We start from the raw sequence: 16,127 nt of genomic DNA, 5'->3' as shown, positions 1-16,127 counted from the left end.
TCTGCGCATGCTCAAAAGGCTAAATCAACTTACTTGTCAGGATAGTTTTCCTCTTGCATTGTTCTGTTTAGGCTGCCATGTGCTTTGCCACCGCAGGTAAATGGCGTTTCATAGATAAATCGCCTGATGTTGTTGTTACGCTCAAACAAAGTGGGTCTGAGTTCCAACTCCTCATCGTCGAAATACGGTTGCACGTAGGTTATCTGCAAATTTCAACAAATGCAACACGGGGACGGCGAGGTCATATCGGGGTCCTATGAACTCACACGGGGCGAATTATTACACAAGAAAAACTATCAACAAAGAGTAATCAATGTTCATTAATATTCTTTCTTTTCGTCATGGTTGCACTCGCACAAAATGTAAGGTAACTAATCCATTCACCCCTTCCGGGATATAAATCGAACTCACAAGTGGCCAAATGGCTCGTAGCCACTTGGTCGCTCCGCTCGGGCGCAAATGATGCTACTCGGGCCACAAATAAACTATATGCTCTCCAAAAGTCAAGTGACTTTCCTGTTAGCTACCCTTAGTCAGTTGAAACAGACATAGAAGCTACGACTCTTGATTTACCTTCATGTTTCAGGACTACACACAAAAAGCCCTTAACTTCAAACGCTCTTATAACGTTAAAAGTCCTAAAATACACCAACAAAGCCGACGAAACTAAGAACAAAGTCAAAGCTTCGATCGCTTCGTAGGAAGAACGCTAACATAGCGAAACTGAAATGTGGCCAACGTCTTTAAGTAGGAGGAAATGCGTCATAAACGACGCAACAATACAGAAGCGTGAGAAATGCTTTAATTTTGGACTTAAGCTTGATTACGCAAGTGAAAAGAAACGGTAGGATAGCGTACTCAAGTTATCAAAATATACCTGAATGTAGCCAATCTTTGAATCCAACGTTTCTGCATGCACCTGAAAAAAGAATCATTTTTACGTTACGTTTTCAGGCCTCTAGGCTTCCATCCGTCCACTGCTTCCAAAGAAAGACACCATTCATTCACCTTTGCAGACTCCATGATGAGTTTGATGTTATCTCTGCCGTGTTTTCTGCAGTAAATTTGTTCCAGTCTATGTGAAATCTCTGCAAGACCCGTAATCTTCGGCTCCTTGTAGATAAATTCCTTCCCGTCATCATCACCAAACATCTGAAAGACAAAGAATTGGTCACGAGGCCATGCAAGCCAACGTCGTTTTTAGGTACCGAGTTATTTTTAGATTTATTTTTTCGCGAAACAAGACCCTTCCAAATAATAAGAATTTATTACCCATGGGATTGAGAATGGTTACTCGTGCAAGCCACATCTTATTTAAATAACTTGTCTAAAAATAGCTTGTTCTACATGGACCCCAGTATTGGCCCCAGTATTCTTGGTTTTCACTCACGTGATCAACAGGCATGTTTTTCAACGAAAACAAAAGAAGACGTTAGCATAATAATAGCTTTCAATTCCCGGAGGATTGGATCGGGAAACCAACATGGCCGCCGTTGCGTTGTTTGGGGACACCAACATGGTGGCCGTGACGTCATGTGAAATCCAAGAATTGGCCCCTGGTTATAAGCTCCTGAATTGGTCGAAATAACGTTACTGAGCTGATGCTAGTGACGAATAAGACAAGAAAAAAAACAAAACAAAATAAAACAAAACAAAGTTACTCGAGCCATTCGTTGAAAGTTCAAGCCTGATCTGGAGTAACGTGTCACTGGACCTTAAAGGTAGTCATGCTATGTATTCAGATTTGGCGTTAATCGCGGTCCAGCAAATTAGGCTTTAAGACCGAGACACTAGTAGACAAGTCGTAGCGACAGGTCCTTGCGACAAGTCGCTCCGTGAGTACTACTTGCAAACCAAGTCGCTGCGACACGGCGCCTGTTCGGTGCACACGCAGAGATCTTGAATGAGGGGGAACGTGAACTAGTTTTCTAATTCAATATAGCAGACCATATGACGCTCTCTTATTGGTTCATTTATATTTTGTTGCAGCGACTTGATGCCGGAAGTGCACACGCTGCGACAACGCTGCATGCGCTCACTTATTATTTATTTAGGAACTTTATTTAAGTGTCTAGTCGTTCTAGCACTGGAGCGCTAACTGGGGACACTATAAACTGACATGAACAATGAAAGTAAATCAAGTCAAATGTCGGTTTCTGAGGAGAGGGGAAACCGGAGTACCCGGAGAGAAAAGCTCTCGGAGCAGAGTAGAGAACCAACAAACTCAACCCACATATGACGCCGAGTCTGGGAATCGCACCCGCGCCACATTGGTGGGAGGCGAGTGCTCTTACCACTGCGCCATCCCTGCACCCCTAATTTTGTCGCTGCGATCAGTCGCACTAATTCAAACTGGTTTGAATTCGTGGGGCGACAACGATTTTCAGAAAATTAACCGTGGCACACGAGGCGAATTGTTGCGACGACTTGTCCTGGGGATGTGTCGCAGCGACTTATCGCCTGGTGTGTCCCGGCCTTTAACGCAGGAGAGGCTCAATAGATTTTAGCCGACAAATGGCACGGCGTACTAAGACGTTGTTCCAAAACAGGACAAAAAAATCGATCAGTTCATGAAGCAGTTTTGTCGCGTTATCACATAAACTATATCTAAACAAGAAAGTGAAATTACCTGGCAAAAGTAAGCAACCCTGAAGTAGTGGCCAGGCAGTCTTTTTCCAGTGCCCATCACATCAACAACTTTCTTGTAGGCCTGGGCTAGGCTCTCGTATGCATTGGACAGGCGCTGGATGTGAAACAATACAATACTCATGTCAGGATGTATTTTTATCTTGTTTATTTATAAACTTCAATGGTTTCCAGACTATTTATGCCATTGTATAGCTTGCCGCAATTTAACAAACACCACTGAACTCGTTTAAACATACCGCTTCTTAGAATACCCAGAGTCATACCAAACAAATGTAACGAAAGAAAAGTTGGCGTCAAATTGTTGAATACCAAATATATACGTAAAGCCCTTCAATTTTTCTGATCTTTCGAAGAGAAGACGTTGAATGTGGCTCAGTAAGGTATAAGGAATTTTAGCAAAGTCGACTGGTTCGGCAACAAAAACGTCATTCCAAAATAAAACTATCGCAAGTATTTTGCGAATATTCCGTCTTTTTCACCTTGTACAATACGGGCGAACTGTTCTATAACTGGATGGGTATGAACGGTTTTAAAACATAAAATGAATGGTTCATTGTTACAATTCTAATATTCTATGTTAATATTCTTGTTTTGAGGCATTGCCGTTGCCGTAGCCGTCGTCTTTGCTTAAATTACATTAATCTGCTTAATTTGATTTTGCGTCAATGATATAGACACCGTAAATCAATCAAAATATCCCACGGCGCAAACAAACACAAGCCATGCGAAGTGTTCTAAGAATTCATGACGGATACCAAAGCTCTGAACAAAATCAGTGCAATGAAATTAATTTGTACCTTGATGGAATTTGGATGTTACGGTAAGCAGAATCCGCAGAAAGTCTGGTATTTGTAACTGACCTTGCAACAACCTAAGCGATAGCTAAAATATACAAGATGGACACCAACAGTGAACCCCGTCTTACCCTGAAGTCCCTCTCTTGTTCATAGATAGGAATTGCTAGTTTAAACACTTCACCCATTACTTCATACCGCTCCGCTCGCTCGAGATACTTGGCACATTGCTCCAACAAATCAACCAGATGACGCTGAATAAACAACAATGACAGCCAAGGAAAAAACTGAGAATTCTAACACAACAAAAAGGCAATTCTTCATGGTTCCTTAAAACGAAACAAAATGTGACCACGTTAACAGCATCCCAAATCAATAGAGTACCCACCATATCTTACTCGAATCACTGAAGTAAAAAGTAAACAAACATTTTAATTGACCGCTCTACATAGCCCACTTTCTGGGCCAATGACAGAACAGAACAATAGCGACAACTTTAAGAATAATATTAAATGGCCAGAGGCAAACCAAGTTGCTATTTACAAGTGCAGCCGAGAGACTGAGCCAAGGACTACCAGACGCATCAAATTAAACCAGTGGTCGGAACGGGTATTGAACCCGGGATGTCCGGACCTCAAGGAAAGCACTCTAAACTCTGGGCACTTATCTTCAATTAACAAAATGAAAATGTCATGATCAAAATTGTTCTTCAATTCTGTATGATATGAGGTCTTATTCATTGCTCAGATCGCATTCGTGCGAGAAATTAAAGGAGTGGAAATTCAAGTGTGATGTCAATGACTCACTGGCCTACAACAACCTTCACAATTTGTTCCTTTCGTCAAAGGAATCTCAGAAAAAACACGTTGTCAAAATTGAAAATTCACACAAGTCAAGACACTAACCACCGTATATCGCTGTTCCATTGACATTCCTTCATCGGTCTTCATAACACTCTCGTCCGCTACTACATTAGGAGACACTTGAGCAAATGCAGCGCAACCAGGGGTATAAGTACCTAAATAATGGACATAGAAAAACACGAATTCGTTAATAGGCATGTGACGATGGAGTTCTGAAAAAAATTAGTGTACTTTAATAGTCACACGAAAAAGTAGAACTAATATCCATAGCAATTCGAACTTTAACTTGCTGTGCCGAAAAAGATGAAGTAACCCTCGGAAATGATCAACATACTCGATGCCAACGTTACGCGATTCCCTTTTATTTTCTTCAATCTTTCTGGGTTTCGTATTTTACTAGCAACCACATCTCCTCTCAGGGGGGCTATTTACGTTGTATCGTTTCTATGGAAACGATGCGTTAAACGAGGAAACATTGTTGCGGAAGCAAATGTTTCCCAGTTTGCGACCCCAGGAAACATTTGTTGTGGAAGCAAGATTTGCTTCCCGGGAAGCAAAACTGTTTGTGAATTTATTTAGAAAAATTTTGCTTCTTCAGCAAATGTTTCCTCGTTTGCGCGCCGAGGAAAAATTTCGGGAAACAATGTTTCCGTACACAACGTTTCCTAGGTTTTCGGGAGCCTTTAGACGATTATAGTGAATCAAACAGATCACACTTACTTACAGAGTCTACTCAAGAGCAAAGTATATAATTTCACTCAGTCACATGAATCATAGTATACTTGGCGCTTATTAAAACCATATGCTCGTATCCTCAATGTTTCGCTTTCTTTCTTTCCTCAAGTCGCCATGTTGGATTATAATGATTAGGCCTTTTTCGATCTATTCAAATTCAGCCGGAAAGAGAGGTCTAGAGGACAATGACAAAGGAAAGTGGATGATATGTAAATATTTTTCACATTCATTCCAACGTGTTCCTATCGTTTTTGTCCTCACTGCCTCAAGAAGAAGCTGAACATTTGATATTTCGAAAATGGCCTATTAGAAGAAGTGATACATGACTGAAATAACCTGCCTCAGAGCCATATAAGTTAAACTTGCTTCTACCAAGTATCAAATGCATGGAAAACAGATTTCCAGTAAAGCATCGTGTAGGAAAGTTAGCTCATTCCTCAATAAGAATTAATAAGAACTAAACACAATGCTAATAATACTCCCTCTCTTGCCTTCTACTCATAATTAGGTGGCTAATCGCTTATGGAAGAGTCAGTTGATTGTCGTATTTTCTGCGTCTTACCTTGTCTCTTCAGGTATTCGGCCACCAAAGCAGCTGCGTGGATGTAGCAGTGAGCAGTCTGCAACAACAAAACCACAATAAACTGAATTTTCTAAGAAACGTTCTCAAAGACAATAGACAAAGTTCTCAAACAACACAGGAGCAGCCTATGAATATAAAGTGACATAAATGGTTTTAAGAGGGAAAGACCAACCAAAAAGACAATCACTAATCTTTTACCCAAACCTCCTAACTCCGAGTAGTAAATAGGCCTTTTCAAAATATCAAATATTCAAATTGATAGTTAGACAGTGAGTACAAAAACAATAGAAACACATTGGAATGAAGGTAAAAAATATGTACATATCACCCACTTTCCTTTTTCTTTGTCCTCTAAACGTCTCTTTCACCCTGAATTTTAATCTATCGAAAAGGTTCATTAAGAAGTTTCAGAGTCACGTGAAGAAACAAAGCGGAATTACCTCGGAGAAATTCTCATGACCCTCGTGAACAGCAGCCATGTGCTCTAACCACGTCTCTCGCAATTCCGGAGTACTAGAGTAAGACTTGGCCAAACTGTACTGAAGATCCACTAACATCTCAGGGACATCATCGTATTCCTAGAAGGCACAGTCAATAACTGTGTTTTAATTGGTTTACACAACATAGAAGAAGTTTTACGAAAGACGAATCTGAATTTTTTATTTTTATTTTTAAGATAAGACACTGACGGTTCATAACGAATGACTTGGCTATTCAAATGAGGCTTTCTCGGTGACAGACGGCTGCTACCTCGGGTTACACACACAATAAGGTAACCTAACAACTGTTTTAACTCTTTAAATAATTATGAAAAATGAGGGACATTTGGCCAAGAACCGACCTGCTAAGAGGGAAATATTAAGACAGGTTTCGAAATATTTGAAAAAAATAAACAGAAAGCACGAAAGATTAGGACGAACCTTCCACCTGATTTCCTCAGATGGAAACCCCTTACTAAGTTAAATAGAAGAAACTTCTCTCTAAAGACAGACCACGCTACTGAAGAATTCAGGATTGACGACACTGTATGATAAGAAATTAACTGTTTAGAAATTCTCATATTCTATAACTCACAACACCTTGTCCATAAACAAAGCTATAATACACTTCATTCTTAATTAAATTCGACAAACAAAAAAATTCCTCTAAGTTGCCAAGTTTGCATAAATTTGGCTGAAATCCTAGGATCCTTAATACGCATTTAAATTAAAAAAAAGTCAAAGTTCCCGTTATTTCCTCAGTCGGCTTAACTTTATTTTGTTCTTGCTTAGACATCTGAAATAATTTCGCTAACAAGTAAACACAACTATGATTTCCTTTCCTCTTCACAAACAATTAAGTTACGTGAATTTCCCTAACATTCTAATATCTCATTTCCCTTATAAAATGATTTTGAAGTTAAAGTAAGTATTCACTAGAATTGATTCATTTCGCAAAGCATATAAAGCGAACTCGGAATAGACCTACACACAGTCCACTTCACAGATCAGTTAGTGGAGTGGTGAGCATACAGCCGCCATCAATTTGAGTTTGCAATCTTGAGTCCTCTTCACAAACTGGGAGGTGAAACTCAAACTAAACTGAGTTTACTTTACGACTACGAAAATTCTAAAATTAAAAGAAAAAAAAAAAAAAAGAACCGCAGGATTAGAAAGACAAAAAGGACAAATTACCAGAAACAAAGCTTTGCGGGAACTAGCTGGACTCAGCAGACACGGGGAACTTACAACTGGAAGAACAGTTAGCTGATGAGCTGCAAGCTCCTCAATCGCATGAAGCCTCAACTTCTTCTTCTTGTCCCTAACTGCCCATGTTTATTCCACACCTCGTTTACAATGTCCTCGTAAGAAAGTGTTGGCAAAACCATTCTCGAATTCAGTTTTGGTTTGATAATGTCTGACTTTTACCACGACAGAGGCGTCACAAATTTATACTAATCCAAATCCAAGCTTGTTTGCCTTAGTTGTTTTGTCTCAGAAATGCGAAGAGAATCAGATTTCGTTTAAGATTTGAAACACCACGTTATCACGTAGGCCACGCAAGAGATACGTTCTGTTGATAAATTATAACTGAAACAGGAAGGACTGCACGGCAACATCACACGTACTTTTCCACTCTCTTGTCACATAACTATTGGGGCTTCCACGAGATGATATGAAGATATCGATATCAAAGCCGCAATACGACACAGTCTCTAAATCGACGCCGCAATACAATAACAAATATCGAGCATTTGTGAGATCGACAACCCGAGGTACCAAAGAGGAAGACCTGCAGCAGTGATTTTATTTTTCATTTTCTTAACATTATAAATGGTTCAAAAAGAGCTAAATAAACTATGCTTGCGCGAGAATTACAAAAAATGTCGAAAAGGGATAGATCATTCTATCATGCAATTGCAATATCTTGTTCCAATATTTCCAATTGTATCGAGAGAACAAATACCGTTATTCGCCGATACATAGTTGATTCAAAGCAATTGCATTAAATATCCTGACCAAGTGATATTTGTCGCGATAAACGGCGGTCAATCAGTAAAAAACCTACGATAAAAATAACACCAGAAATCGCTTAAGGCATCATTTAACTATAAACAAACAAAGGTAAAACTTTAATTTGAATATTTTTTCCTGCACACAGTGATTGATTTCACCCGCTGGGCTGGTGAATGGTTAGTAATGATCTTTTCACGCCCTTACCGTTAATTTTCTTCTCATTTTACGCACGTACATTAGTAGTACTTTAACCTTTTTTTTTCCTATACTCGATTTATAATTTTAGACACAGCTTTCGTACTTATGGCATGAAAGGTGACAAAAACCAGACTCTTCCATCCACTGATATAAAAAAAACAAAACAAAAAAACCGCCGGATAGGTTAAAGCCAAGGTAAAAAAAGCTTATGCAATCTGTTTGAATCATACAAAACCACAAAAAGACCCCAAAAGGTGAGCAAAATCACCGATGAACGCGAATAATAATTTCACACGCCACGGTTCTCTGGGAGAAAGGAAATCGCAAAATCACATCCACTCCTCAATGGATATTTAGGAAACCTTATAATGACACAAAATTACACATAATATCCGCCGACGTCAGTTGCTGAAAATACAACTCACCCCACCCGTCCACCCTCGTGTTGTCTCCCTTCTTTTTGTAGTTAACTCGATAGGAAATACTTTCCCTATACCGTAATGCCAATAATGAGACAGAAAAAGAAGAACTGTTTATCCTTGGTCCTACGATACGAAGAGTTCAGATTCATCCATTTTTTGTTGCTTTTCCGGTTATCACGGGGCAAAGGGCTGAACTAAATGACCAGTCTTCAGGTATAATGTACTACTAATAAGTCAACTCCACCCACAGCCTCCACAAACCATCGTCTACACCAAATTTGCCTGCCTGCCTCCCGAAGTAAAATGACCACGTGATACGAATAAGGGCATTGCAAATGAGCAAGACAGACAGCAGCTCACCTTCATCTGTGCAGTCGCTTGCAAAACAGTGTGGATCTTCTTCGTTAGATCTTTAACTTCAGAGCAAAATGCTGTATGCTGAAAGTGAAGATAGAAATTCCGAAAGCATCAGCAAAGTGAAATGGAAATGTTCCGCGGAATCGCGCAGCTTTCCATCATATTTTTCAGTTGTTGTTGCTCGTTCTATAGTGTGTTCTCACTCACGTCATCAGTAATCTTCTTTTTCAATCAAAGCAGAAGAAAACGTTTGCACGATAATAGAGCTCAAATCCCGGAGGATTAGTTGGGGACACCAATGTCATTGGCCTGATACCCAAAACCAAAACCAAAACCAAACAACAGAAAAAATGGCTTACACTTAAAAATAAGAGAAGCTGCCACAATGCCTCATATTAGACATTACACGAGGCTACACTTACCACTACGACAACGGAATAATAGCCAACTTTCGATATATTAAAAATTCAGTTCTAAACAAAATATATCACCTCGAGGCTCTGGGGAATAAACTCACACAAATCCTTATATTTATTCCCCAGAGCCTCGAGATGATGCCTCGAGATGATATCGAAATTGGTCTATTCACTATGAGTAATAATGCAGCAAAGCGGTTTCCAACTGAACGCTGCTATGCCAATCACAATAGGTACTGAAAACAGGACAGGCCAGTGACAATTGAAGGAACATGCAACCTTATAAGTGCAAGTCATAACCGTTTTGTTTTTTGTTTGCATTTTACATTTGAGCGTTAAGTCCACATATAAATGTACTATGATGGAAACCAACCGAGCTGTCGAACACCATAACCAAACAAACGTAAACTCCAGAATGACATGACCACAAGTACACAAATGCATAATAAGGAAAGCAAGCTAGAAAGAAATGAAATACTTTCCACAACTTCAATGCCCCAATGTTCCGTACTTATACACTAAAATTGTCGTATTCCTACTACCAAAACATAAATTTAAGGACTTAAGAGGCCCTGACAGAGAAAGCGTGTCAGACCCTGGAAATGGGGGTTGGCCAAATTCATTGAAACTTGGTGATGACATTGACCTTGATGAGTTATTTCTAAATCCGGTTTTATTTGTCTTCACTCTTTTTTCGTTTCAATGTTTTAGGGGGGTCCCATTTTGGAGTCTCAGAGTACAAAAAAAACACCTATTTGAGAGTTGACTTCCAAGTCCCATTACGATAAAAGCAGAAAGTTCAAAGAAAATCTAATTGTATAGGATGTTTCTACTAAAAACATACTTTTATATCGTTTATGGCTTTGGGGTATATTATTATTGGGATGAGATAGGCATGGCACTGAATGTATGCAAATTTCGACCCCCCTGAAAATACGAAAAATAGGCCAAATTCAAGAAATCATAATTTTTACCTGTAATCCTATTAAGAAAGAAGACACACGTCATAAGTTACCTAAGGGAATCTTCAATCCAAAACAGGATAGAAAAATTTGGGTCAGTAAGCTTTGCTGTTTTCCCGGCATCATTATTACGCAACACTTTTGCAAAATGACCTCATTTGCATAAACAAAATTTTGACTCAAAAATCACTGCTAAATCAGTTTTTTCCCTAGTCTGGCTACCTTTTTAGGCTCTGAAAATAGTCTACTAGTTTACGACTAGTTTAAGGGAAAAATTGCGCCGTGAGTTATAAAATTACTCCTGGCTAATCCATATTTTGGATTTTAAGGTGGCTAGAAAAGTTCCTAGCACTTCCCAGCACTTATACTTTGGTAGGTTAATACTGTAAAGAGCCGAATGAAACAACAATTTTCCTCACAAAACACACGCACGGCTTTTATTCACTCTCTGCTTTCTGACTTCTCTGAGACAAAGATCTTATTACAACCACGTGATAATTTCACAACCCATAATGTAACAACATTCGTTCCATCACAATACTACCTCTCTTTATCAGTTGATGCGATAAAAATTGTATCAAAGGAATGCCCAATTGTTGAACAAGTTGTGGTCAATCTCTTTACATAAAAGGGCTACCATAGCAACAGTATAACCTGTTAAAACACCCTTAATTTTAGCTTTAAGTGCTTACAACTCAAAAACGAGGTAACCCTCATTGTTTATCACCGAATTGTGATCAACACATTATGCTACAACTTTCTGGAAAGCTTAAAAATGTTCCCTCACAGGGGTCAGAGCTACCTTAAATTTTCCAAATTTAAATTGCCACTGTGCCATTTTGATAGAATATCTTTAAACTTTGCAGAAAGTTGTATCTTTGCGTGTTGATCAAAATTCGATACTAGAAAATTAAGGTCACCAAGCTGGTTTTTTAGTTACAAGCACTTAAAGCCAACATTAAGGGTGTTCAGTTTTAACAGCTGAACTGTCGCTATGGTAACCTGTTATGACAATGGATTAAAGGAATAACAATGGTTTCAGCATTGTAGTAAAGACGTTTGTCATTTATGTACGTTATGGGACACCAAGTGTTGCAATATTTCTAAGCATCTATGATCACAAAATAGAAAACTCGATTGCTTTATTGTACCTTATATATAAAGACAACATATTACGTTCGCAGACTTAACTTCTTCTGTCTTTAATAAAGGTTAAATATTTTGTTTGGTCTCATACCCTGGATACCAGCAGCAACTCAATGATCATCGCAAAGACAGCTGCTTGAAGTAACGAGCTCTTGGAGTGCTTGAATAAAAGTTGCCTTTCGTGAGAGCGGGCCCTTCAAAGCGACGTTAAATTGGTTACACATCGACCTTAAGTCACTTATTTTCAGCTTCGTCAAAAATTGTTCAAATCTACCCTGATGGTAAAGCTGACACAGGTTAACGTCTTCATATTCGACTGGGTGACCAAGGCCGACCTCTCTGTTTACTTGCTGCTCCAAATTTTGCAAGAATACTTCCCTTCCTAGGGCCAAATCTTAATCGTGATCTTGTTTCTTGCCGATTTCTTGCCCTCTTTGTCTTGCAGCTAGTCGAGAGAAAAATCCTTTGACTGTTTGCGTCTCGAGCCATTCGTTTCTCTTAAAGTTCTTAGGGTTAGGGTTAGGGTTTTAATTTCTTCAGCAATTTCTGTTGGGTTAGCTTTTTGCTTCCCATCTTTGTTGCCCTCAACGAAAACATTCGTCAAGAATTCCTTGACTGCTGGCGAGATTCTAACATTGGCTTTTGTCTTTTTTAGAGCCCATCCTAGTTGTGCCTCACCAGGGGTTCCTTGAAGACCCCCAGCAATTGCTGCATCGGATTGGTAATCAGGGCAGATAGGTTTTTGGCTCTGACCCTTTACAGACGTGACAATTGACGCCCATTGTCGGCAGATTGTGTCATACACGGATTCTTTCTCTTGTAGCAGGACATGACGCCCGGTATCCATGTGATCATCATTCTCTTGTAGCGTGCTAAACGTTTGGATGCATGCTGGCTCCATAGGGAACGTGGCGACCGGGTTAAGAGGATCTTTAGTTCCAGCCCCTGCCTGTCTTCTCTGCGTTGTAATAATGGATTCTTGTGACCATTCACCCACTCTCCTCAGCCCTGAAGTATCTTGTGTATACATAAAACTTGAATTAGGTATCTTTTGACCTGCCCCAATGCCATAGGCTTGCCAGACTGTGATAATGTCTCTCTCAAAGGAGAAGTTGTTGTACTTTGTGATATTTGGAATCTTGTTAGAAGCAACTTTTGTAGACATCTGAGAGGGATCTACTGTGCACACTGCTACTCGAGTTCCTGTGATGCTGGGGGGTGATTCAAGTGCATTCTTTACATCTTGGGCTGTCTGTATGTCGTTATTCTCTGCCACATAATTTCTGAGACGCTGCTTGCACGGAGCTATTCGTCGGTCACATAGGTCTTTGCCCGCCTGTGGATCAGAAAAATCGTACCTCACAACCTCTATTCCACTACGCTTACTGGTGGAATGTATTGTGGACAACAGGGCGGAATTGTGATAGCATTCTGCATTGTCACTTCTTAGTATTGCTCTTTTCACGGAAGGATGCGTTTCTTTGACGGTGCTTAGAACCTCTTCAAGAATGCAAGAAACAGAAAACCAATCCTGTTTACAGCTGTCAAATACGGCTATGTAAGCGTGGATTTGGTATTCGCATTCTGTTGGCTTGCAATCGGGGTGGTCAGATGAATGAACAACTGCTGAAAAATGCCAATTCATTCCTCTCTTGCCAAAAAACTCTGACTGTGTTTCTCTGTATTTCATAGGAAGAAGCTTCATGGCCCAGTCATTGATGACTAAAATGGTTTCACTATTCAGAGCATTCAAAGCATCCTGTCTTGCGTTATCTTGCTGAAATATTCGAAGCAAATGGGATTTCCACGCCTCAATTTCTGTTACGGCATGTTCCCATTCCCACCTTGCTCTTTCCCTTTGCTCTTCTGTCAAACTTATGTCGTTGTTCTCCACTTTCTCTTTAATGCTATTCAGGATTTCTTTAATGCTTTGGCATTGTAAACATACCAGGTCGTGCTCATGGTTGCAAGGGCTGCAAAATTGGTCTTGGCCAGGATCTGATAGGGCAAACTGGATGCAGTGATCAGGACAATGTTCATCGGGACCCAAATTACATTTATAATCACATTTAAGGTATTTCTTTCCTGCTCTTAGTCGTTGGGCAGTTTCTCTTCCCCAAGTAGCTCCCTGCGCCATTAGTTGCTAGCGTTTCAGCAAGCGTCTCTAGTGTTTCAAAGGCCTCAATCCCAGCTGTCGATGTATTGTCCAGACCTTGGAGGGAATTTTGCCTCGAAGCACTGCAACATTCCATGATTCTAAAACACTAAAACAAGTACGCTCGTTCAGGGGTTCTTTGCCTTCCTGTTTGCATTCTTGTCGATACAAATGAATGATTTTGGTTGTTGTCATCGTTCGCACAACTGCTGGTATGGGTAGAGTTACTCCAGAGTTCAGCTTCAGCTTTTAAGTACCAAAGGCAACATCTTGTAGAAATGTGGATCTTGAAATAAAAAGAATGAATTCCCTGACTTTGTCCATGTCCAGTTTCGAGTTCAACATGGCCGCTGATTAAAAGCACTGAGAACGCATTTGCACAGGGTTAGCCTCGACCTAAAGATGAGTAGATGACCTGTTTGCAGCGCTGTGTATTGTTTAATTTTCAAATTTGTGCCAGCTTCCCCCCAGTATTTGAGAATATTTTTTAGGGCGAGGCTAACCCTGTGTAAATGCGTTCTCTGTGCTTATAGTCGACGGTCATGGCGAACTCGAGGTTAGACTATTCCATTCTGGTGGAAATTTGAGTCTTTCAGTCATAAATTTTTTCATTTAGTTTTTATGATCTTTTTGCTGTTACCAATTTTGAGGTTTTTTTTCTTTCTGTTGCAAGATAATAAAGCTATAGCTCCTGGCCATTCTCATTAAAACACTATATATCAGCCTGGACAATGCCCCTTTAAGCTCTAGTTAAAACAAGGGTATGGAGATTTTGAGAAACGCTAGGAGCGAGAAAGTTTATGTTACTAGGGACCGGGAAATAGTTTTCGTATTTTTATTGTTTTGTTTCAGCGACGGTATGTGAAGCCGAAGGGAGACGAAAAAAAATGGTCTTTTCATACCTTCCTGCACAAAATAATTCTTTGCACGACTAAACTGATATTTTTTGTTGTATTTTAGATACGCTGTTCAATAAAGACCCTTTGTCAAAAAGTTACTGCTGATCGTGAGACTGAGAAAAAAACGGAATAAACTGTATTATCATAAGGGCAAAAGCACCTGAGTAAACACTTTAATTAGGTTACTTTAATTGAGTTACTTAAATAACAACTGATGCGTTAAATAACCACGGAAATTTGGACAAACGTTAAAGAAGCATACAGGGTACGGAAAGATTTAAATGCTTTGCAACATTATTAACCTTAATTGAAAATCTCTGCTTTGTTGGAAAGGTAATGAAGCAAAACTGGTCATTTTTGGAAATTAGAATAAACAGAGCTCACGTCTAGTCTTGTACAAAGAGCGAACGCAACAACACAAAAGTTGTATTTATGTAAACTTTACGGCATTCTAGGCTGTGGAAAACCACCATAAATAGTTTTAGGGCGTGAATTAGCAGCTTGAATATTTCTGCCAATCGGATTGTTTTCATGGGTTTTGTTACGTGTAAAAGTAATTCGCTAATGTAGAAGCAAAAATGAATGAACTGGTGACAAAACCAGATATATGTTGTTATCATACCAACATCATTTTTCCACGTATAAGGAGACGAAGCATAATAGAATCTGACTATTTTGTAACTGATTGTCCCGTCACACTGTAACAATGTTTTACTCACTTATCGTGTTTGTGTGCCCGGCCTTTGGTCGACCTCTCATGCCCGACGCTCCAGAACCTTTATACTTATTCTTGAGCCATGGCCCCATGTCCGACGTGCAGGACATTAGAGAAATAATGGCATCGTCACGTAGCGCCCATTTTACAGCGCCTCAAGGGTCTGAGTTATTGCCAAATGAACAGTAAGTCATCTTCGAATTCAACTATTTAGCTGCAAGTTTTGTAATTGTTCGACCCATGGAGACTGGTGCCAAATTGTAACTAGTCCTCACTACAAACACGGACAAAATGAAGAACGGCCAGTATTATAAAGGCCTTGCAACATTTTTCCCACTATTTTGCTTCAGAAAACTTACTATATCACTTACTATAATACGATATTTCTTACTATAATACGATTGATTGTTTCTGTAATAGCTTTATAGCCAGTGTTGTAAGTTTAATTAGTAGTCCCACATCCGGCTTGGCCAGAAGCGTTTTCATGACTCGTATCACAGTTATTTTATTTTCCCTTTATTTTGTTTACACGAAATCAATATTTCTCATTTATAAAGCATTTGCTTTCCCATAAAAATTATCTAGGCTAGGAAAAAACTGATATAGCAGTGATTTTTAAGTCAAAATTTTGTTTATACAAATGAGGTCATTTTGCACAAGTGTTGAGTAATAATGATGCCGGGAAAGCAGCACAACTTAAGGACCCAAATTTTTCAATCCTGTTTTGGATTATAGATA

At 39.4% G+C, this 16,127-nt stretch overlaps 3 protein-coding genes and 1 long non-coding RNA gene across 4 annotated transcripts in view; all 4 read right to left on the bottom strand.

Moving 5' to 3' along the window:
- The window catches only part of LOC138030896 (dedicator of cytokinesis protein 9-like), a 658,601-nt gene that overhangs the window by 600,569 nt on the left and 41,905 nt on the right, over window positions 1-16,127 (bottom strand). The gene's annotated exons all lie outside the window — the stretch shown is intronic.
- LOC138030016 (uncharacterized) lies at window positions 40-1,150 on the bottom strand. The gene is made up of 3 exons (XR_011128006.1): window positions 1,009-1,150; window positions 878-919; window positions 40-203 (listed from the first exon to the last, which is right to left on the bottom strand). It is a non-coding gene; the product is annotated as an uncharacterized lncRNA (long non-coding RNA).
- The window catches only part of LOC138029551 (dedicator of cytokinesis protein 9-like), an 18,202-nt gene continuing 4,638 nt past the window's right edge, over window positions 2,564-16,127 (bottom strand). The window contains exons 2-7 of the mRNA XM_068877266.1: window positions 9,100-9,177; window positions 6,065-6,202; window positions 5,604-5,661; window positions 4,349-4,461; window positions 3,575-3,697; window positions 2,564-2,743 (exon numbers count right to left, since the gene is read on the bottom strand). Coding sequence (XP_068733367.1) covers window positions 2,564-2,743; window positions 3,575-3,697; window positions 4,349-4,461; window positions 5,604-5,661; window positions 6,065-6,202; window positions 9,100-9,177 — 690 coding nt within the window. The remainder of the gene's footprint in view (window positions 2,744-3,574; window positions 3,698-4,348; window positions 4,462-5,603; window positions 5,662-6,064; window positions 6,203-9,099; window positions 9,178-16,127) is intronic.
- On the bottom strand, window positions 12,066-13,340 carry LOC138029552 (uncharacterized). The gene has a single exon (XM_068877267.1). It carries the CDS (start codon window positions 13,323-13,325, stop codon window positions 12,066-12,068), a length of 1,260 nt encoding a protein of 419 aa, XP_068733368.1. The 5' UTR covers window positions 13,326-13,340.

This window comes from Montipora capricornis, chromosome 13 (assembly GCF_036669925.1).
Source record: "Montipora capricornis isolate CH-2021 chromosome 13, ASM3666992v2, whole genome shotgun sequence".
Taxonomy (NCBI): Eukaryota; Metazoa; Cnidaria; class Anthozoa; order Scleractinia; family Acroporidae; genus Montipora; species Montipora capricornis.
Note: the sequence above shows the minus strand (reverse complement) of the source record. Positions and strands in the feature narration are given on the sequence as shown.

Bases quoted from the DNA above. Each gene is read 5' to 3' on its own strand.
- LOC138029552 (XM_068877267.1), bottom strand. From the start codon at position 13,325: ATGAAGCTTCTTCCTATGAAATACAGAGAAACACAGTCAGAGTTTTTT.